This window comes from Mya arenaria, chromosome 1 (assembly GCF_026914265.1).
Source record: "Mya arenaria isolate MELC-2E11 chromosome 1, ASM2691426v1".
Classification (NCBI taxonomy): Eukaryota; Metazoa; Mollusca; class Bivalvia; order Myida; family Myidae; genus Mya; species Mya arenaria.
Window position 1 is genome coordinate 34,662,518 of NC_069122.1, and position 24,371 is coordinate 34,686,888.

At 35.7% G+C, this 24,371-nt stretch overlaps 1 protein-coding gene across 4 annotated transcripts in view; it reads right to left on the reverse strand.

Annotated features, from left to right (window-relative positions):
• Window positions 1-230: 230 nt before the first annotated feature.
• Window positions 231-24,371, reverse strand: part of LOC128232705 (deleted in lung and esophageal cancer protein 1-like) — a 29,121-nt gene continuing 4,980 nt past the window's right edge. For 2 of the 4 annotated variants that reach the window (XM_052946423.1, XM_052946415.1), the window contains 29 exons: window positions 23,805-23,978; window positions 23,287-23,420; window positions 22,575-22,758; window positions 21,800-21,962; window positions 20,755-20,941; window positions 19,962-20,130; window positions 19,423-19,562; window positions 18,966-19,059; window positions 17,876-18,006; window positions 17,050-17,238; window positions 16,292-16,431; window positions 15,697-15,850; window positions 15,103-15,213; window positions 14,519-14,649; window positions 12,234-12,419; window positions 11,876-11,952; window positions 10,958-11,109; window positions 10,245-10,422; window positions 9,563-9,694; window positions 8,923-8,946; window positions 6,945-6,974; window positions 5,472-5,698; window positions 4,952-5,169; window positions 4,587-4,665; window positions 4,130-4,318; window positions 2,978-3,121; window positions 2,452-2,605; window positions 2,056-2,179; window positions 231-1,070 (listed from right to left, as the gene is read on the reverse strand). In XM_052946423.1, coding sequence (XP_052802383.1) covers window positions 947-1,070; window positions 2,056-2,179; window positions 2,452-2,605; window positions 2,978-3,121; window positions 4,130-4,318; window positions 4,587-4,665; window positions 4,952-5,169; window positions 5,472-5,698; window positions 6,945-6,974; window positions 8,923-8,946; window positions 9,563-9,694; window positions 10,245-10,422; window positions 10,958-11,109; window positions 11,876-11,952; window positions 12,234-12,419; window positions 14,519-14,649; window positions 15,103-15,213; window positions 15,697-15,850; window positions 16,292-16,431; window positions 17,050-17,238; window positions 17,876-18,006; window positions 18,966-19,059; window positions 19,423-19,562; window positions 19,962-20,130; window positions 20,755-20,941; window positions 21,800-21,962; window positions 22,575-22,758; window positions 23,287-23,420; window positions 23,805-23,978 — 4,139 coding nt within the window. In that variant the 3' untranslated portion in view covers window positions 231-946. The remainder of the gene's footprint in view (window positions 1,071-2,055; window positions 2,180-2,451; window positions 2,606-2,977; window positions 3,122-4,129; window positions 4,319-4,586; window positions 4,666-4,951; window positions 5,170-5,471; window positions 5,699-6,944; window positions 6,975-8,922; window positions 8,947-9,562; window positions 9,695-10,244; window positions 10,423-10,957; window positions 11,110-11,875; window positions 11,953-12,233; window positions 12,420-14,518; window positions 14,650-15,102; window positions 15,214-15,696; window positions 15,851-16,291; window positions 16,432-17,049; window positions 17,239-17,875; window positions 18,007-18,965; window positions 19,060-19,422; window positions 19,563-19,961; window positions 20,131-20,754; window positions 20,942-21,799; window positions 21,963-22,574; window positions 22,759-23,286; window positions 23,421-23,804; window positions 23,979-24,371) is intronic. The other 2 variants (XM_052946430.1, XM_052946438.1) reach the window with 2 other exon arrangements.

Consider the following 24,371-nt stretch of genomic DNA (forward strand, 5'->3'; position numbering starts at 1 on the left):
GAGGCTCGTCAGAATGATTGTGTTGATGAAAATTTGGATAATTTTGAATATAGGTCATCCGGATAAAAAAGCAGGTCACATGATTCAAGTTTCATTTAAATCCCATAAGTACCGGGTAGTTTTTCTCTCGACATGGGTGTGTTGGACAGATATGATTCAGACAGACAAACTGATGGGGTGGAAGGAACAGACAGACGGTGTATAAAAACAAGCCCAAAAAAGATGTTTTATAATTTATTACTTTAACTTCCAAACATTGATATTAAATTTAATTGAGTGTCCGTTGGTAACAGGCACGAAAACTCAAAAACAACAATAAAATAGATTACTAAGATAAATATTCTAGTAGCAAATAAGGTATCACTTGCGTTATTTTGCACAGAAAATTTTATCTATAATATCACAGCAAATTTATACAATACTTCATTGAATTTAGGAATATCTAGAAAATGAAATATTGAAAGAAAAATAACAATTTGTTTCATAACAATGCTCCAATTAAATATTTTTTTGCAGATTTACAATCCAAACATTAAAAACCCAAACAGTGAAACGAGGCTAAAATATTCTCGAACAACAATAAAATTCTGATTTTTTTAACTTGTTTAACTTAAACCTTAAAGTCACCTAAAGATATAGTTAGAATACAAGCGTCAAAAATTATTCACACACATAATCACAAGCACATGCTTTCCTATTCAGCATATTTATAAATTCAATAAAATTATCACAGAAGTGTTTTTTATATCAGGATGAAATTCCACTTTCATTTTAAGATTCGTTTAACTTCCTTACAAAAGAGCATTTTACTTTTGTTGTTTTTTAATGTTAAATAAACATAAATTTTTAACACACCTTCATTGCATTAATGCTTCAATCAAAATGTAAAACTAGCCCAATAAATATTGGAAGTATATCACAGTTCAGTGTGAATGTTAAGCACAAGTTAAATGTTGAGTACAGCCTCATGCTTCGCGTCATACGAGCCCTCCCCTTTCACGTGCAGTCGACGTGGGCTTTCTCCGAGAATTCCGTGGAACGTAAACACTGCATCAAAGTCCTCCGCATGTCTGAAAGACACAAATTCAATTTCGGATTTTGAAACAATTGTCTTTTAAATGCCATCAACCGCTTAACCCTTTGCATGCTGGGAAAATTGTCGTCTGCTCAAAAATGTCGTCTGGTTTATTCTAAATTTCTTTCAATTTACTTAAATTTTTGGGGATATATTGACTGAGTGGCAAACAGCTTGGAACCTGACCAGGCGCCAAGTTACTCGGCGCCTGGTCTGGTTCCAAGCTGTTTGCAAAGCCTTTAAAATCGCCTTCAGCAGCCTAAGGGTTAACAGACCAAAGAAACTGCATAAGAAGTTTTTGCTATAAAAATGTTTATATGTTTAATGCAAGAATTGAGCTAAGTTGAGTTTCAATTTTAAGATTTAGGCTGCAGATTAATGGGCAAAGTCCATTAATTTATCCTTATCCTTTATTTGACATATTAATCCAATCTACCCTAGTCAGATGTTGTTCACTCAGATAGAAATCGTATATATCTAAATGTTCATCGTTATGTAAATCTCTTTAAGTCATGTTGAATATTTGGTTAAAATTCTCAGAAAATTCTTTCCAATCTTTTTCCAATGATTAAACTTTTGACAAAACAACACAATGACACAAATCATAATCAGCAGAATGATATAGTAGACCACCTGGGTACAGTTATGGTTCAATGGTGGGCCTCTGAATGAACAACATGAGTATGTGCATTATGGAACTTCATAAGCATATTGGTCAGTTTTATGAGTTTCAGTAATTTTTGAGATGCATTTGACTTTTTCAGTCCATTTTACACTATTTGAAACAAAGTGAAATGTCAAACAAAACCCGATTTGCACATCCCTGGCCAACATTTCTGACCAACATTATGTATTATGAGTGTAGGTGCAATTCTTTTTGAGCTACATGTGAAATTATTTTCATGACTTGATGTGACGCAACATGACATGATAAACACAACTCCGTTATAGCCTCACAATATAAAAATTAAAGGGCTTACTTGGCGGTAAAGAAGACTTTAAGCAGCATCTTGCTATTGCTGACGTGGGTAATGTGAGCTTCAAGCAGACCCGATGTTGGCTCAACGCAGAATGTGTTGTCTGCACAATTGTCCGAGCGACTCTCTGAAGAAAAAAAATAAATGTATGTCTGTCTTAAAATCGGCGCAATGCACACAAATGCTTGCCTGTTGTCTGTTTTTCCCATCACAATGGGGGGTTAAGTCAATTTTGAAAGCTAGGGACCTTGATGTTCATGTGCCTATTATCTCTGGAAGCATCTGAATGTCTCGAAATGTTTTAGAATAATGGCCATGGTTAAAAGAAATGCACAATGATACCAAGATAGCCGACAATCTGAATATCTAACACTCTGAAGTTTAGTCTAAAGTACGAACCTTGAGAGACAGAGAAGTAAGTGTGAGAGGTCGTTGTATTTGTAATCATCAGTTGCAGTTCACGCGTCTGTCCGACCAGGCATGTCCCGAAGTCCAGGGATTCTTTTGTGAGTTCAAACTGTGGCACAGTCAGAGTGGCGTGCAGTGGAACCAACTGTGAAAATAAAACGTAAGAACTGAGTTAATGTAACAATGTTTTCCATATATATTTATAATTCTAACCTTTAAAACAAAATGGTAGAGTGTCAGTTTTGAATTCATGTTTTATTCAGTGCGTAGACTTGACCTGTTTCAGGGAGATTGTATAACTCAACAATGAATTTGTCTGTGATACATTACTGCATGGCGATCTTCTACACAACATGGCTGGTGGGTTACATTAGTCCACCTAGTGCATGTGTCTATAGCCTTCCTGTGTGTTCAACCTCAAGGTTGTTCACCTCAAATACCCCTTGGAAACTATTTTTGTATAGAGAGTTCAAAGGCTTTAATTTTTTTTATTTCTTTAGCTTTTCTGAAAACTTGCCTGTGTAGCTCGGTTGTTAAATTCAACAACCAGGTTGTCTGTAACCTCCACTTTCCTCCCAGCTTGTCCAATCTCCACATTGTTCAGATACTCATCAGAAATGAGTCCCAGCAAGTCTTGAGTGGTCTGGAATGCTACCTTCACCTTCAAACAGAAAACAACCTTGGTATGTTTTTGTAATATCGACAATTCTAAAGAGCAAGAAGTTGGCATAAATCTAAAATGCTTTACTCTCTTGTAACTCCAAGCCCATATTCTTAGTATAATATGCCATGTTCATTTCCTCTGAGTGTGATATATGCCATGTTCATTTCCTCTGAGTGTGATATGCCATGTTCATTTCCTCTGAGTGTGATATGCCATTTTCATTTCCTCTGAGTGTGATATGCCATGTTCATTTCCTTTGAGTGTGATATGCCTCATGTTCATTTCCTCAGAGTGTGATATGCCTCATGTTCATATTCTCTAAGTGTGATATGCCATGTTCATATTCTCCGAGTGTGATATGCCTCATTTTCATATTTTCTGAGTGTGATATGCCATGTTCTTATTCTATGTGTGTGATATCATATTCTTCTTTTGTGATATGGCATGTTCATATAATCCGAGTGCGATATGCCATGCCATATTATCAGAGTGTGATATGCCATGTCCATATTATCCGACTGTGATATATGCCATGATCATATTATCCGAGTTTGGTATGCCATGTCCATATTATCCAAGTGTGATATGCTATGTCCATATTATCTGAATGTGATATGCCATGTCCATATTATCCAAGTGTGATATATGCCATGATCATAATATCCGAGTGTGATATGCCATGATCATATTATCTGAGTGTGATATGCCATTATCATATTACCAGTATCTGAGTGTGATATGCCATGTTTATATTTTTCATGTGTGATATTCCATGTTCATATTCTTTATGTGTGATATGCCATGTTCATTCTCTGAGTATGATATCATATGCTATGTTCTTCATATTATCCGAGTGTGATATGCCATGTTTATATTCTCTAAGTGTGGTTGACCGACGTGTGAGTTACCTTTCTGAATCATATCCTGGAAAGAGAATCAGACAATTACTATGAACAAGTGTACTTGTCTCTGTGAATCATAGTTAAAGACTACATTACAACTCACAATCAGGTTATGACGAGGTTTTAGGGTGTGCATGTCAGTCTCATGTGTACGCGTCCTGCCTTCCCTATTACTGGAAGGGTCCAACTCAACCAACCAGAATGGTTGCTTGGTAACGAGACGGAAAGTCAGCGGGGTCAAGGTTAAGTTGGACAGCATCACACTGCTGATCTGTAGACTTTCAGCTGACACCTGGAACAGTTTTATAATGCATGTTAATTAATAATGTGTGAGACATAATGTGCAAGTTATATAGCATTAAAGATAAAGTAAAGAGAACTCATCTAATCAATATTATTGAAATATTGTTAAATTATCCCCATGCTACTTATTACACAGTAAGCATGCACATAATAATACTCCCACTACTGACATGAAACGTAATGCAGGAACCAACATAAAGAAACCCTCTCCATTATGGTACAAATTGCATTTGTGTAGAAGTCCACTAAAGTATTACCTGTCCAATATCATTCAGCAGACAGGACATGGCTGATCTATACCTCATTCCCTCTTCCTCTGCACACTCTATTGACAGCCTGAAAATAACAGTATTTTATAATAACTTCCTTTTAAGAGCATTTACGGCCTGTCTGCTTCAATTTGGCTGCTCATGGCTTCATCCAACTACATCCTCATGCAGAATTAAGAGGATAAGGGGGAGGGATATACCCTCATCACTGAATAAAGCAATAGTCTTTCAAATAATACCAAAATGACATGATGTCAATATTAAACATGATGGTTAATAGCGCCATCAGTGAACTAGCTTATTAGTCATGGGGAACTTAATTTACACAATTCACTATGACCCTATCCACTCACAGTGCTGGTTTAAGATGAGCAGTCATGTCCAGGCGTATCTTGGCAGCCTCATAAGCCTGTGACCTTGTGACCTTGCCCTCTTGACCTTTGACCTCAGGGTCATCCAGGCTGGAGTAGCCAAGGATATAACCTGGGCATTCAAGGTCAGAGTTTACATCTTCAGTAGGTCGCGGGGTGAAGGTGACGTGGACTGTAGCATGACTCTTGGCTTTTATAACCTGGGGTGAAATTATCACATTTATTTATGGCATAAATCAAATATATCATAAATAAAACTTTTAATGATACATTTGTATTAAAAAAAGGGTTACATTCTTTGAAATACTGATGCAATAATTATTAAGTGTTAAAGTTGCACCTTCGAGATTCTGCTTTTACTTAATTGATGCTTTAATCTGTTGTAATTAATGATATCATCTGTATATCTCGAGGAAAATTGAACCTTTTGAAATGGAGTAAATGTAAAAATCATGTCACCAAATGACATTAATTTACATTAAATGTTATGACACTCCCTTACCAACTGTGCAGGACTTATGCTGTATGGTCCAATCGCAGGCTGACCGTCATGTTTCTGACAGAACACTGACACCACCTTGGGCCGTCGGGCCTCAAGAGTAGGGGCAGGGACACACAACTCCATCTCATGGTCGTCAACAAGCTCAGTTACCTCCCTTGACGTCTGCTGGGATGTGTCGGCCGAGTTTGGGATATAGTCTGTGGGCTCACGTATGACAGGCAGGGGAACTGAAAAAATCAGGGTATGGTTTAGTTCAAACTGTATTTAAATTTTGTCTCTTAATAATATAACAGACATTTACTTACTTTTTCAAAGGCAATATTTCATTATTTATGTTTAGTTCATACGAAATTGTGGCGTTAATTCAAGAAGGTACCAAGTCACATTTAAACATAGAATGTGTTGGTACCTTTTTGCATTATAACTTCAAATAAGCAAAACCTCTAAATATCTTAAATAATCTTAATTACAATTGAAGATAACTATTCAGCTTTTAAAATTATTTGCTTTGAAATTTTACTCTAACTGTGACGTATCAATCAATATTATTAATCATGTCAGTAAAACTTTTGCATGCTGATCAGTGTCACACAAAATAACTATTAGCTTTTGAAATATTTCACCTAACATGAGGGAAATCAAAGTTACAAATTCCATTTAATATTTAGTATATTGATATTTTCACCTCAACTGTTGTAAGTTCATGCAGTGGTTGTGATTCACGAATGCACGATGACAATCAAGGAGTCTTACATCATAGAAAATGAATATGATTACATAAAAGGATGGGTGTTTAATTGAATTTTATTATTCATGCAAAATAATAATATTGTACTGCTGAGCAGACATTCATAAAACATCTTAAGTCATTTCTTAACATAAGTCATCTTCTGAAGTTAAGTATTTCACTTATCATATGTAAGAATTGTTCATAATTTATTAAATACTTTATTTTCATTGATTTGATTAAAAAAAAACATACTTTTGTGTAAAAAAACACTTTAGAATTTCTTTTAATTGGACTACAGAAATTTTAGGAAAATGAACTTCAGTTAAGAAACGACTTAAGATATTTTAATATTACAGCCGCAGGTAAACAATCACATGAGTAACACAAGTGTATGCAATGATAACAATAAGACATTACAAGAGTGCCAAGGAGCGAAAACCAACGCTCATCTGTTGATTTTCCAGTCAAATAAGGGGAATAACTTCGTAACTTGGAAATCCAGAGTTATAACCCTTGCTGCAAATGTGTGTATAATCTCTGGCAGTATGTGTACCAAGTTATATTTAAACATATTTAGTGAGGCGAAATTAACTCTGCCGACGCCAACTACTCTTCTGATGCCAACAACTCAAAGGCTATCAAAATACCAAAACTCTTTGTAAAACAGACAAGCTAAAAATGACAATGGTAAATAACATTTCATTATGTTGGAACTTAATCATTCATGATTCAATTTGACTCACCAAATCTTCGCCTTACTCTCTTAATTGGAACTAACAACAATAGTATGAATAACAGTAATTTATAATACATATTATATATATATGAATTGTGACAGCCAGAAATGTTTCTTATCATTTTTTAAATAATCCACTTTATTAAGCATCAAGTTTAATATCGATGGTCTCACGTCAAAACATACAAGCTACAAAATCCTGAGTTTACAGTAAACAAGTTTTTTTTAATTTCCTTGGTAATTTGGGCACACAAGGTTTGTTTACAAAATGCCCAAGTTATATTTTCTGAAGATACAATTTTTTAGTTTTGTCATTTTTGTTTCTCTGTAAGATGTCCAATCACTGTTCGACATTTTGATCACATGATACAACACCATTTTCTCATTGGACTTCTTATTTATTTGAAATATTGCAATAAGGTGCAGCTCCCCTTTATAATTTAAGTGATATAAAAATTATGAAGCCGGAAAAAAGCAGCTTCGGCATTTGGAGGTGAGGCCATAAATATGTTTTATATTTAAGAATAGAGCAGTCAATATGTTGGAAGCCTTAAAACATGGGGAACAGCAATTCGGTTTTCTGCCACAGCAAACTGTATTTCTCACTTGTTTACCATATTATTTTGATAAGAACTATTTCTGCTTGCCACATTTCATATCATGTTGATAAAATTCATGAAAATTAGCCTGTCAATGCAGATGCACCAACTAAGGGAGACAAACATAATTGTAAAATTAAAGAATCTTCTAAAATATATTGGGGTATTGAAATGTAAGCGATTGACCAGTCGCCAAAGCAAATAATATATACTGCAACTTATCATGATAACATTTGGCAATGTTTTCAAGATGATTTACTGGGCAATGCAATCATGTGCTTTTATTAATTGAATATAACATGTTGAATATGACCCTGTTATTGGTCAACCGGGCTGGTATTCAACTTAAGTCTTAATTGGATCTCAAGAATGATGTAGCTAATTGGATTTCTTGCTATTAATAACTGACCAATAGAGTGAATGGAGTCAATGATGCATGACCTTATTAAGATTTACTTGAGTTGAATATAGAAAACCACCCCTGATTGTTTGAATGACATGGGCGTCTGGTCAATTGATACACTTTATTAAATAATAAGATAATAAGTATTCTGTTTAAATGCAACTTCTCCAGGTAGGATAACTGATACATTGATAAATATCTCGGATAAGTTTGACTGTCAATTTATTTATTTTAAGGCAAAGGAAATGATATACATTTTATCAACTCTACACAAGTTCCATTGGATTATAACTGACTGACAAAGTTTCGTTTTACTTAGGAAGAAATAAATCTGCAATTCATATAAGCTATTGGTGGTAATGTTACATTTTGACGCCTGATACCTCCATATTGTTTTGGTATTGACAGGGTAGTGTTTGCTGTTTACTTGTAAGCAAATTAAATGACCCAAAATAGATTCTGAATCAATTCATAGCAGTTTGTTATGAATTTTTGTTTCTTTATTTCAACTGAATCAGAGATCAGATAACCCATTTTGTAATATTTCATGGCCAAAAAAATCTTTTAAGGAATAGTACGGCCCCGGTCACCAGGCATCTAAAAATACTACTTAATTGTACATGAGATACCGTTATGAAATAAATAGAATTAACCAAAGTTTGTGGATTGGAAGTGATTCAAATATATGACACAAAATAGTTTGAAGCTGGCCAATGAGTTTGCTACAGACTACAATCTATAATCTTGAATATTTTGTTTAAACTTATAAAGCTGAAACTTGGAAAAAAAAATGCTTGCACAGAAAACACAATTTTTTCATTTTATTGTCCAATGGAGCCGAGTACAGATTGTATAATGGGGAGTATATATTATGGAAATGTACGAGCTCCCAGATTTGTTCCAGTTCCAAACCCCATTTATGTTCTGTTTTATAAACAAAATAGATATAAAATGCAAACATGCATGCTTGTGATTGAACTTACCGATCTTTTGTAGCCTAAATGCAGCTAAGATAAATAATGGAAAGAATCATTAGTTATGATGGCTAGCTGTTGATGGTCATCGTCTGAACCAACACTTTAGTATTCTGATATCTCTACTTAATATACCATTGGTAAATAGGCTAAGGAACCTGCATTATGAATGAATATTCATATTCAACTGTAACTCCTCGGCTATTTCCATATTGCCGGAGGTGTGTCTCAGGCTTCCAATCAGACGTCCCGATTTCACCTGATTAATTATTCATGAGTACATGGTTTCTGCAGTCAAATTGCTTAGGGTATTCAAGAAAGTTTTACGTAATGAGTTGACTGGGTACCGCAGATGGTTGATGGTAAGAATTCAACCAACCCAAATGTAAAGATTAAAACATCCTACTACCATGTCTAAAAGCAAGATGATGATTATATAAAAATGAAGCAAAATGAGAACACAAAATAACACAAAATAACCTTTGCAAATTGTTTTGATGGAAAAGAAGAACATGAAAAACAATACTCATTTAAGACAATATAAAAGTCTATCATACGTTTTAAGACTAATTCCTTGAAAATGCCGTCAGACTTGAGAGATCTAATTTTCTAACAATCACTGTAACATAATAAAAAAGCTCACGCTAACCTTCTGTAGGAGGGACAATCTCATTTCCTGCTGAGTCCTTCAGTGGAAAAGGCCGCCCATAAGATACGACCATGTCCATTAGTTTGCTGTCTGCAGGGTCCACATTAAATACCTCCCAATCAACACGGATATCTGACAGGATGAGAGATAGAACTTGTTGTCAATTCAGAAATTCATTTTATCATGCTACAAAAGTTATACAGCTTTGAAGAATTTAGTACCGTGTCATTGGTGCTAATGTCATTATATTGTAACGGTCCGCTGTAGGCGGCGGATGTGCGTTCATATAATATTCCGTTACAATATCAACTAACATAACAACAGACCACCCCAATATAAATATTCATAACTGGGAAAGCAATTGAGAGATTCCCTACTCATGTAATAACCCTTGACAAACAAACGCCTGTGTTGGATTCAAATGTCTATGATGACAAGTCAAAATACCCAGTTTGGTTGAAAAACCCAATATAATCATTGCATTATAGGTTTGATATGGTCAGGAATGTCCAGATACAAATTCCGACTTCACCTTTTCAGGCCGGCCAAAGCAAAATATTAATTTTGAATCCTTTGAAGAAAAGCTGAAACATTATTTTAAACTAGCAATGTTGACAGCTACATGTATTACTTATACCATTTCAAATACAAGAATTCAAATACAAAATAACTTCACACTTACCATATGGACTGTTGTTTTTAACCCTCATAGCCCGGGTTGTGGGGGCAGTTCCAGCCACATGGGTTCCAAACCTAACCATAGGTTTGAGGTCTGGCACGCCCGAGGTCATTTGGAAGGCTAGCGGGCAACCCACAACAGTCATTGATACAGGAATCTTAACTTCTGGTATTTCTCCGACCTACACAAATGTAGGACACATTTTAATTCTAAACCTCAATAATACCAAAGCATACATTATTGCTATACAGTCAAAACCCATTGGCTCGATATCCCAGGGACCGGCCAAAATACTTTTAGCCTCGTGAATATAGCGCCAAGTGGGAATGCTTACAAAAAACATCCTTTATACCAAGTTTTAGCCAACAAGGAAATCAAACCAAGTGATATCGAGCCAACAGGTTTCGACTGTAAAATCAATTTTGCTGAAGATCCAATATGCTTAAAGGAACAGCAAACTCCATGTCTAGGGCTTCTGATTATTGCAGAGTCGTCAAGATTGTTTTGTGCTTGGACATTGGCTTCAAAAACAGTCAGAAATACCTTGAAATGAATATAAATGAGTTTGGAAACAACTTCAAAAAGGGATCTTAGCCCCTTTACCTTATATTGGACATTAATCCCTCACATTCGCACAGAACACAAGCTTCAGCATTGACAATAATCTTTTGTTAGAAAGCCTGTGCTCAGCACTTAACTATAAATATGACACCCACCCTGCAGACCACATTGTCCATGTATTCTCCCCACATGTCGGCGTACACTGTAAATTCTACGATTTCCTCTCCGAATGGCATCAGCATGCCAGAATTTGGGGTCGGCACAAATGAGGTTCCATTTCCCTGGCACAGCATTGCGGCATTTAGGTCTGAAATATAGAAGTTTCTGTACCTTATTAAGTGTGGAAAGGTTAAAAGTGTATGCATATTTTTTAATTTATGAGGTATCAACTTTAAAACCTATCAAGGTAATTAGCTTACCAATGTCTTCAGATGATTAAATAAAGGCCTTGCAAATTCCAAATTGCACAAATTGGTCCCAAAATAAGGACATTCTAGAAATTGATACAATCAACAGTACCGTATTTCATTCCAATAGTAATTTGCACAACATGAAGAAGGTATTTTTGAAGGACAATCTACCAATGCATAATTATATAGTATTGTTTTTGTGCCCTTTAATTACCTATTAAAATAATTTACTTGACTAATCTTGGTAACATAAGTCTAAAGAGATAAGTAGTAAACTAATGAACAAAATAACTGTCTCTTACAAAATTCTCTTTCAATGTACCTTGATTCATACTAGTGGTGTCGCAGGAACAAAAATACCCCAACATGCCGCCTTGACACAGGAATGGTTACATTTTTTTTTGAAAAGGGACCATAACTACCTTTAACCATGGTCGATTGTTAACTAAAATTGAACTTTATTTTAAGTGTTAAAGATGTGTACCAAAAGTTATCTAAATATGTAGACACTCTCATGATTTATTGTCCAGACAAGACTGACTGACCATCTTACAAACCAACATGTTCACTCCTACATACCCCACACCCCCAACCCCAACTTTGTTTGATGGGTGTATAATAGTTTTGACATAACACCACTTTCTTTCAAACACGGCATCTTACCAGCCTGAGCCTTTGTGGCTGTTTTGCTGAGTGGATCTGCCAAGTTCGGTGTCTTTCCCAGCATAACCCTTCGTGTGCTAAAATAAGAGATAATTTGAGCTTTATAATAGTCATTCCACTTATTTTAACTGACCATTAAATATTTATATGATGATTTATTCTTTAAATATACATTGTGTAAGTGTTTTAGAAAAAAAACTTGCAAGTGAAGATGAACATAGCACATTTAAGTTTCCTCCAATTCATTCCAAGTCCACCTTACCTTCCCTCAGGTAGAGTGGAGGACTTGGAAAAAAAAAGGTAAAATGGATATAATGATAATCCAGAATTGAAGTTTAACATAACAAATAAAATATACCTCAAATTCCTTCCCAATTCACCTTTCCTCTCTTCTGGTGGAGTGGGAGGCTTGGAGAAGAAGTTCTCCAGGCTGATGGAATATGGGGCAGTGATGGCGGTGTTGTTTGTAAGGTGTAGGTACAGCTTTGGAGAGGAGTTCAAGGCCACTTCCTTGCCAAAGTCTAGTTTCAGTTCATCTTGAGAGCTGAAAAAAGAAACAGAGATTCTAGCTTAATGGGATTATGAAACTGACTTGGCATCAGTGAATATGAGCATATCTTGTTCCTGTTGATAACGCAATAATTTTTTATTGACATCTTTTATTAAGGCAATATTCTATTATTTATTGTAAGCTTTTACTTAGGCCAAAAAAAAAAATATGTCTGGTTCAGGAAACCCGACCGACCCTATTTTTTACCCGCCGACCCTAAACTTTTTTTTCGAAATCGCGGCCGAAAACCGCTATACTGCGTATTGAAAATTTTCTTTTCTGTAGTTATTGCTCTTTGGGTTAATAGAGCGCGTTTATATCGATCTTTGGGTTAATAGAGCGCACAACAATGGCGGCGCCCATGGCGTGTTCACCAGCCACTTTGATGGCCATAAAACTCCAAAAATGTGAACATGGAGCAGAGCGGCAGGTCATGAAAGCGGTCCAGCATGGTTGCACAGCTTCGGAAGTATTCGAGGAGCTCCATGCGCCAACCAACCCCAAACTGTTTGCCACCAAATATGAAGCCGCAACTAGTTTAGGCCCGGTGTATGTATTGAAGAATATGAATACATAATGGGCAAATGTTAAACTGTAAAACTCTTTTTAAGATTTTTTCCATGTGCTTTCTGTCAGTACATGTAGTTGAAAATGCAGTGACTAGTAACTGTATCTATCACTGCTAGATTTTTTGGCAAATATTTTATCATTGGAGTGTTGAATTGTACACTGTCATATGTTTGAAAACTTATATAAAGTAAAAAGTACCAACCCCTTTAAGTAAAAGTATCAGAAGATTTTCAGTGAATGTCATTAAATATATATCAGTGAAAAAATTGCCATGTCATTGAATGTACGCATTTTGTACTTTAATAATTGTGTTTGGGAAATATATCAACAGTCAATTAATAATATTAAACTCACAAAGTATTGGATAATACTTTTGTTGCTCTTCTAACCTGGACCCCTAGGTCCTCAGTGCACTAAGGTTGCCTAGCTAATGCCTTATATGATTTTGTGCAACACCACTCACAATGTGCATTTGTTACAATGACAGAATTCACAAAAGAGATGTATTAAAGTGACTTATCTTTACAAGATATTTTAAACAAAATTGTCGACAGAAATCTTTAAAAAATAGAATTTTTATAAAATACTAGGTTGTACATGAATCTCTTTTGTGAACTCTTTGTGCAGGTTAGCATTGTACAGAGGGTGACTAAAAGGCATAGGGTACATAAACAGCAAGCATAGAAAAGGAAAATAATGTGAATAAACAAAGATGATACATGGTTAGATAGATTAGATAGATTAGATAGATTTATTCGACATAAAAATTGCATATAACATGACAAATACAAATTTAAACATGTATAAACATATAAAACATTTATGTCAAGGATAACACAAAAAGAGGTAAAATAAAACCTTATTTCCATTGTGGTCCTTACAGATAATACAGGGTTGAAATGCTCTGTTATTATGTGGTTAAATGACTGCATTGAAACAAGCACACATCACAATACCACATGCTGGGAGTTACAAAGTGATCTGACTGCTCTGTGCATCGTCTACACATAGACAACATACGTCCAAAAAAAAAAAAAAAAAAAAAAAAAAAAATGGAAAAAATGCCTACCCTCCTAATTTTTTGGGACAACGTTTCCTGAACCAGACATATTTTTTTTTTTGGCCTTATTCATATTAGCTTGATTAAAACAAAATATGATAGCTTTAAGAATCTCAATTCAGAGTGAATTGTTGACGCTGCTGACAAAAAATCAGATCACAGTTTTTCATAATTGTTAAAAAAATAATGTTTAATGCAAAAAAAAACTCATTTTTTTATAGCGTTAGTAACGCCTTTAGCCATAAAACATCTGATTTTTTGTCAGCAATCTTACATCACTGGTTTCCACACATTCATGAAGAAATTGGCTCAATCGAAGACAAAAAAATAAAAAAAAACACTCAATCTGTGAGAGTGCAGCTTTAACAAAACAATTAAATCACCAACTCTCCTCCTTATTAAAATAATACACACAGAATGTGGGCAAAGAAACTTTTATACAACAATCAAAGTCGCTACTCACAGTTTTGTGTCCCTATCAGTGGAGACGGCATACTTCACAGACAGTCCTTTCACATCACAGCTCAGGGACAGTATAAGGGGCGTGTCCATTCCTTCAATCTTACAGGGGATCCTTAGATCACTGAACTCTCCCTGGAGGTGACACAATATACAACCTATAAGTATTAAACCTACAGAAACTGCAGGGTCAGTAATCCATAAGTAGCCCAACTCTTCTATGATCTTGGTAGAGTGATGTTGCAGGATAAAACCTAGGTGAACTGGGCTTGGCATTGTATAACAAACTCCGTTGTAGGGAGTTTGTCACACTGCTGGCAAAACTGAAGAATTCCCAGATGAGCCATATTTGGGCACCATTTAAAAACAATAATTAAAAAAGGTAAAATGATAAAACTTCCCCAAAATAATATCCCTGAAGTCTGTCAAGTGAAATCTTCTCCTCTTTACAGTCATCCATTGTACCCATCTTTGGTTGAAACACTGCCCCCACCCCTAAATGACCCACTATTACCCCCTAAACCCTACCACCACCACCCCACACACACAGACGCGTCACTTCTTCCCCATCAGTATGTGTTAACTCACTTCTTTTAAGGCAGTAAAGTGTACAATGATCTGTTTCGTCTCTCGGCCATCCAGTGTTCCCATCTTGGGCTCCAGCTCCACTCTGCAGTCATTACAGTCTTCCCCAGTCACCTGATCATGAATTGCAATGGCATTGTCATAGATATAAAGGATATAACATGCATGGTCATTCAATACCGATTTAAACATTTTTTAAAAAATTCATAAAAAGGATTATTTGCAGAATGATAACAAAGAATTGACCTTCAATTTGAAGCAAAATTGCTCTTTTCCTCGTAACATAGTATCATTAGAAAACAAGAATCACGTCAGACACTATACTCTGTAGCATAACAAAGTATTGTTTTTTAAGGCCACAACAAATTCATGTTTTATTGAAGGATTCACAGCACCTATTTTTCGAAAAAGGCATAAAATGAAATATATATCCAAATTCTTCCAAAAAAAAATCGGTACGAATGAAAGACATATTTATCTTTCCTTCAATGCCAAACAAATCCTATACATTATATATTTTGATTCTGTCAGTCAGTCTTATTTATATCTCCCAAAATCTGTTTACAAAGAAATTCATCTTTCACACTGTTTTCCTACCTGTCCCCATTCAAATACAGCGGGGAGAAGAGTCTGGTTGAACAATAATGCGATGGACATTACAGGTACGCCCTTGTAGACCCTCGGCATGTAGATCTCACTTTCTATCAGACACACTTGAGTGACCTGCACCTCCGCAAAGCAGGCAAGGTTGCTGAAATATTACCAAGATTTTAAAGTAAGTATTTAACAGTCAAACAATCAACATTATTGAACAACCACAACTGGGATTTTTTATTTATATCCTAAATACTATTTGATGATTTGTATCACAAAATAAATGTAATGTAACTTTTTAACGTGCATGATTAACAACGCTTTTCATTTATGGACTTACCTCAAGAGTTATTGACCAGTCGCCATAGCAATTACTGCAACTTCCTGAGATCATGGGGCTTGGTTTTTCAGTTAATCCATTTGACAATATGCAACCATGAGCTTTTGTTTTTTTATAATATATAATCCAACAATTGGTAGACTGATTGTTTTATTGACAATAGGTGACTGGTGAATAACATTAGTTATGACATTTTTCCTTCACGGCGATGTTATTCATAATATAAAATATTTTAAATTAAAACATTTCTCCACCTACCAGTTGCTTCCATCCTCCACGATGACCTCTACGATCCTGCGGACCGACCTTGCCAGGTGGGGGTTAAAGGTTACCTTCACCTTCCGACTCTCCAGGGGCTTTAACTCACCTCCATCAGGCTCAAATGTGAACTCACTTAACTGGGAGAAAGATCAAAGAAAATTGTATAGAATAAATACATTGCTGCAAATAAAATATTTTAAAAAAAAGGCGAAGCCCATCTGAGTTTACCAGTTTAACAAGGGCCATAACTTGACAATATCAAAGAGCTTTGGGACTTATTATGCCTGTGCATATTGTGTCTGAATATCTTGAGCAGTTTCTGAGTTATGGCCAGGACAAAAGTTTTACCATACCGAATCAAGGCTATGCATATACCTCAATATTTTGTTCATAAAACCCCCCAGACTATCTTAAGTTAGATTCCTCCAAAAGACCCAGACAAGAGTACCACAGGTAAATGCCAATGCTTGTCTTTGTTTTTCCAATCAATCAAGGGGCATAACTTAACTATTGTTAAAGCCAGAATTATGGGCCTTGCTACAAGTATGCATATTGTCCCTGGTAATACGTGTCACAAGTTACCGGGTATGTGAGAATTACCACCAGGAAAGTGAAGACAATATGTCTTTCAACATTTTTTTAGTTCAGTCTGATTTGCGTCACAATGCCAATCATGAAGCAAACCCAATGCCCAAATTTTGACTTTCATTCCACAACAACAATTGAAATAATGTGGAAAATAATAGTTCACTTACATGTTCAGAATCTACAGAAACGTCATCCTCCCCTTCCTCCGTATGTGGCGGTGTCGCAGGGCTGTCCTGGATTGTCCATGGGGTTATAATCTGGGACAAGTTATTGATAGTGATCTCCTTGGTAACCATGGTGCCCAGCTGCACGAGGCCAAAGTTCAGGTCAGGTTCATCCACGGCTATTTCAGGGCCCTGGGGACAGAAAATATTCAGAAGTATAAATCAAAGACTACGAAAAAAAATCATTTGCAAGTAAAAATTAAATAAAACAGTCAATTTAAATGCAAATAAATACATGCACACTTGGGCATACATTAAGGATGATTATATCAAAATAATAAATAATCACTATATTGAAAACCAGCTTTGAATTCAGAATTCAGACCTGGAAATGTAGTAGTGGTTCCTCCACCACGAAACTATATATCAATGGTTCTGGCCCATTTAATTAAAAAAAATGCATATTTTCCAATGCAGTCGAATCCTGGTGGCTCGAACTCCCAGGGACCAGCGAAATACCTCAACCTCATAAACTTCAAGCCAAGCAGGAAGGCTTTCATTCAGTAGAAAAAAATCCAGTTTGAGTCAGCGAGGAGATCAAGCCAAGCAAGCTTGAGCAAACAGAGTTTGACTGTATTTATCAATGAAAAAATTAAGACAACCTATATCTTAAACTCCACCCAGACCTCTAGCTGCCATAGTTCGTCCAAGTTCACCACAGGATAGTTCAGGGTTTGGTCAATAAAACTGTTCATCCCTTCCAACTTATTTCCTCCATCCTCCTCGACCCCCTTAAAACTAATTAAATCTATCTTACAACAGCCCATACCTTAAACTCTGCCTGGACTTGAAGATGCAGTGGTTCTTCCAGATTCATCACATGACAGTACAGGGTGTGGTCAATCTGGCCTGGCTGAGGTCCTGTGATGGACAACTCCATGTCCATAGCCATACCAGGGTCTGTGGAATTGAATAATGGAAAATATAGTAATAACACATTGATATTAAAAGTTTTGTTAGTATATTTTTATGCTACGCCTAGTTTCTATGTTAGCAAAAAAATATGTTTGACAGACTACATTGTTCATTTATCCTTTATTGCACACAGTTACCTTATGATAATTTAAAGTAATAATCTATAATCTCAAAAAACAGTTTTGATATTAATTTCCAAAGGAAGGTTCTCTCTATCAAGCCTGACATAGGGAAACAACTCTTACCTAGCTCTCCTTAAGCAGGTTTAAAGGGTAATGGTTCTTACCAAGCTCTATGAAAAAATAGGCACTTCTTTTACCTTCTAGTTCTCAAAAAAAAAGGTAAAGTTTGAACTTTTTATGAACACTCATGGCCTTATACAGAGTTAACAAAACGATAGAGGTTGACTGTTTGTTTCAGTATAAGATCATAATATATTTCATCCAGTGAGCACCAAAATTAGTATTTCACAAATGGTGTTCATGAGGTGAAATATATTGCTATCTTACACTAAAACAAAGAATTTTCTTTTTATGACATGCTTTTTAAGAAAAATGCGCCAATTTGTAAGCGCACATAACATTGTTTTGTAAATAACTCGTTGAAATTGTGTCCCAGCCCTGGTCACGCTGAGGTTTGATTTGGAACTTTAAAGAGCGGGCTTAAATTTCAAAACAGTGAAAAATATCAAATTGATACTTTCACTGTTTAAAACAGTCACATATCAATTTTAAATCACTGATAAATCACTGGAAATCATATAATAAAAAGCAATAATGAAATACAATGACGGACAGACTGATATATGGACAACAAAAACAGTAGAAAATAATTAACTTTCTATATCGAAAAATTAACAAGAATAAGATAAAGAACTAAACACTGATATTAACGGACTCTCCAAAAGCAGATTTATTCAATAAATCAAGGGAAGCAAATCTTACCTAGCTCTCCAAAAGGAGGTTCTACCTCCAGGATGTAGGAGTCAGTATATGGTTCCCACTGGAAGGTGACAGTTGAGTGACTGTGGTTGGCCATCTGAAAATGGGGGAAAAAAGATAAACATAGCCACATGTTTGATGGTTTAATAATAAAACGTCACAGTTTTGGTGCTAGGAAAGCAACTTAATCACCTAGGTTTTGATATTGCTGACTGTATAGGTTAGTGCCATGCTCTGACAAGCCATGCTTTTGCCCTAAAATGCAGAACTATTTTCATGAAGATTTGTTGAAGTCGATTTAGTTTCACCTCAAATGATAAGTCAATAAAATTAGTAACTAAATTTGAGGAAATTAACAAAGCAACTGCTATCTAAGAAATGATTATTTAACATAAGAGAAAAATGATAAACTATGAAATCTAACATTAAAATTCTAATCTCAAAAGCTATAGGTACTCACAGTGACCATTTTCTTGACAGTAACGCCGACCAGGTTTTTCCCGGGCACGTGTATGGAGTATGGGTGTAGCACCACACTAAGTGGTGAACTCTCTCCTTTCACTTCAATCTCCAGGGCTGTCACATCAGTGAACGGAGGCACTGAATAGGGAAGAGACAATTTGCTTAATGTTTATAAAAACAAAACAAATATAGCAACAATGTATAACTACATTGCAAGTACGAAATGAATAATCATTACACTTAAAAAGCATTTTCAAGGGTCACTTAGCACAAATATATATGCTGAGATCAATTCATTTGCACCATTTTCTCATTTGAAAAACAAAAGGAGTTTTTGGTGTATAAATTTACCTAACACTAGTGTTTGGATTGGGTACCAGTTTGACATTTAATAATCGGTTCCATTCAAGTAGCCAATTATCGATAGTAAAATAGGTTTCTGACAATACCTTAATGGTAGCTTTATTCTTGTACAGTAACTCATAATCCTTCTAACCCTAAAAATATAAATTATTAAATGTAACTTTTTAAACATACTGTCCCCCTGTGGCATGATAATCTCTGAAATATCCTCCTCGTTATCTTTATTGTCCTCGTTTCCTTCCCCTGATGTTAACGCATTGATCCCCTTGGTACTGGCACCCTGATCCATTGAAGAGGGAACCATGTTCAACAACATGTGTAAAACACTGTGGAACTTGTCAACCTGAAAACACATATAAGTGGTAATTTATATAATATACTAAATGACCTCCCTTGACTGAGTAGAGTTACTAAACTTGGCAATGATTCTCCAATCCATTGGAGGGAAGGAACAATGTTCAAAAACAGGTGTAGAACAATATGGAGTTGGTGAAACAGGATTCTCCAATTCCCCTACACAGTGCAGAATTATTATTTTTCCTTCAAACTTTAAAGAGGGCAAAAACAAAATGTGGAACCTTGATTCTGATGTTCAGAAGGCGTTTACAGTTTTTTCACTTGACACAATATCATAAAAGAGCAGTTTTGTTTTCAATCAATATTTTACTTCTGCTATACATGTTTGTATTGTCTCAGACCACATGTGTACCAAGTTTCATAACAAGAATAGGAGAGTTTTTGGATAAAGTTCTTTTCAAGCCAATAAAGATGACACCAATGGCTCTAAGGACCCTAAGGCTATCACAATAACTTTACTCTTTTCAAAAAAACAGCAAGCAAATAACTAACAATACAACATTAATAATGTTTTTGCTTTTCTCCCTCTTTCATCAGTGCTAGATATGTACACTAAGCTTTTAAAATTTCAAATAATCCATTTATTTAAATCAACTATACTGATGTTTACCACAGGAGGCGCATAAGTGATCTTGAAGTCCATGCGCTCATTTGGAGGCAGAACACCAGTGGGAGGGTGAACGCTGAACACCGAGTCCACATCTGGAACCCGGTCATAATGGCGGGCTGCTGAGCCAGCACCTGGGCTGTCGAACTGAGGCTTATAGATCATCCATTGGAATGGCAGGCTAACATTGCTGTAGATAAAAGAGACAATATAAATATTAACACGCATTCCTTCTACTGAAGACCTTCTTGTTTCTCTTGGTTGATCAAGGGGCATAACTCAATAACAGAACTAAGCCAAAGTGATGGGACTTTTTACAAATAAACAATGTATGTAAGTGTAATTAACTGTCAATAATTTATAGTATATGGAATCCATTCGATCACAATGATAATATCTGACAAGTGACCATGCATAGTAAAGATACCAATAGCATCATGTTTACAGTGGTCATGTGTTTATTTCTTTAATCATTTCCTTGCTATAGCCTGGGAGTAGGATTATTGGTCCCAGCTATAGCTGACATTTAACACACAATTCCCACAGTTAATACAATACTCAAATATGCTTCTTAGAATATTCCCAGTCATACAAGTCTGCAAGTATTCAGTTTATAGTTTATATTACTTTAAGCTCAATTGTGACGAAAGCTGACGAATCTGGCATCAGTGCAAGTGTTAATTTTGAGATGCTATAAGATAGTAACCCTGGTAGAGATAGAGGCCACAGCCTCTTGGGCGAGTGGCGGACACCTATACCACTAGACTACCCTCACTCTTGCAAGTATTTGACATTAACAATGGTAAAGAAAGCTGATGCCTACACTCATCTATTGTTTTTAGTTGAACAATGAGCACAACTCAACAATTATTCAACTTTAGAGTAAAGGACCTTGCTGCACATGTACATATTTCCACTTGTCATGATTGTGCCAAGTTCCATGCCTATATCTTGGCCTTGGTTTAAACTTATAATCAACACCAACACTAACGCTTTTAGAAAAGTCAACTTTTGTCTTCGACAAGCAGATGACCTTAAAATTACTTACGTCAAGTTCTTCACTACAGTTGTCCTGTCTGTATATGTGAAGGGGTTCAGTTGATCAAACTTGATATGGTGTTGGGCCGTGGCATCAAACAGTTCCCCAGGGACAGGCTCAGCTGTACCTCTTTCAACAGAAACTAGTTCTACCCCAGCCCGCTCTGCCTGACCTGAGAAGGAACATAGGCAATGGATTAGACAATCCTTAGATAATCCACAGTCAAACTTGATGAAGTGTGAGCCCATGCATCAGAAAATTCATCTAGAACAGATTCTGTTGTCCATCACTCTATTGTATTAGTTCTACATCAGCCCTACATGTATATCCAATTGATAAGGTTATTCCTATGTAAACCACTGTCAAACTTGATATAGTGTTGAGCTGTTGCGGCAGTTTATCTACCTTGAACAGGTCCTGTTGATACCTTATTCCACAGTAAATAGTCTGATCCCTTCCAATACTCCTCGACAACCCAATTATTTTTATTAACAATAATTACATTTCTGCATCTGTGTAAGCCCTAAATAAAACTCAATACATATGGTACATATACAGGATTCAAATAGATAAATCTTTTACTTTAAATTATATATGAAAGAACTAGTCTCTGATTTCTTAAAATTCTGTTTGTTAAGTGTCATAGCACTGTAATGTCATCATATAATATTGCAAAGTTTGCTTTTCACTTCTGCTTTGCAATGTAAAACATCATGTAATATCATTCCCAAAGACTAAGTTAGCCCAATTAAAAAATCATCAAGTGTCGTAATTTTTTACTAACCCTGGAGTGTGAAATGTTTAACATTACAGTTGTCACAGATCATTGCCATGTCAACAGAGTAACTCTTCACAGCCGGAGGCTGAAAAGCTATCTCAATGAGACCGCTTTGATCGGGCCCCAACTCCAAGACAGATGGACGAATACTGAACGGTGGGATTGGTACATGTCCATTCCGTACCACAGACTGAAAAATACAATAATATAGGACTTTTTTCAAAGAAATAATTAAATGAGTAATCACATTTGAATCCAATGAATTTACATGTACAAGGTTTTATTAAAATATATTATAATAAACTTTTCTTCATAACTCTTAAATTATGTATACAGGTAATATAAAAATCAGAATAATGTGACTTCAAAAGATGACCAGCAACAAGCAGAAGGACCTGTTGTTGACCATTTGTTACGTAGCCTGAAAATATGATGTCATCATTTGTTGTAAATGCAAATTGAATAGCAGCAAAACTGATGAGAATTGTTAAGAAGGTCATAGATTCTATCAAGTATATTTCTACTTCGTTTTAGGTAAAACAGTTTTCACATGCTGCCAAAAATTTATTATTTCCACCATTAACCATAAGACCTATTTCTTCTTGTGCAGTTATTCCATATCAAAAACACAATTGTCCAGTTCCATATATATATATATATGCATGAAGAGGCCTGTGTGCTGTGTTTAACAAATTCTCACCTGACTTGCATTTCTTACCTTGAAATTAGTGGTAGGCCATGCAGAACTGGGCACGATGCAAAACCGCCCATGTCCACCGTTGTTCTTGACAACATATTGGGTAACCTGACAACCACCAACCAGGCAGTAGCCAATGTCCAGCACACGGGGGACTGTGAATACAAACATAAAAATGTTTAACACATGTCAATCCTCTTATGACAACCTACTGGGTAACCTGGCAGGTTACCTCCAACTAGGCCAACGTCCAGCACAGTAGGGGCTGTGAATACAAACATATCAAGATTAGACCCCTGTCCACCCTCTCTTGACAACATACTGGGTAACTGTCTTTTAAAAACATGAGACATAAAATAAATCTTACCTATAAAGCCTTGCTTACTTACACATATCCTAAACATGTTTTTATAAATCTATGTTTTGAATAACAAATTAGGACAGACTATACTTATCTCTAATATATCTATAAAAATGTCAGTATTATTTAAATATTAGGAAAAGTTAAAAAGAAAAAAACCTATTGTTCAAATACTCACTAGAGAGTTTAGGTGGCGGCCTCCTTCCCAACAGAGGCACAGTGATTGGTTCTCTGGACTGCGTCTGAATCTTGATCTCGTCATCAAAGTCTCGCAGGGAGTCGGGGTTAAATCTGATGGCATAGTGACAACTCATTCCTGGAGCTACTAGACCATGGTCCCCAGGAAACTGACCTGTTTTCAAAAGGTGTTCATTTTTCATAGTCTAAGGTTTACCCAAAAAGAGTGCATTGAATTCTTATTCAAGACATATATCTATCTATATTCATCAACCTTAAGAAGCATGCTTTTGAAATCACATAATCTGAATGTAATATACATGGTGTTTCATGAAGCTGAAATATTGACATATGTCTTCAAAGTCACAAAAAAACAATAGTAAAAATTAAATCCAAACACTAACCCAGCAGAGCAAATGCCATTGCTCATTTGTTGTCTTTTCAGTACAACAAGGGGCATAACTCCACATTAAAGCCTTACAAAACATGTTTGCATGGCCTCTGGCAACATGTGTACCAAGTTTCATTTGAATATCTTAGACTGTTCTTAAGTTCTGAGTTAAAGATT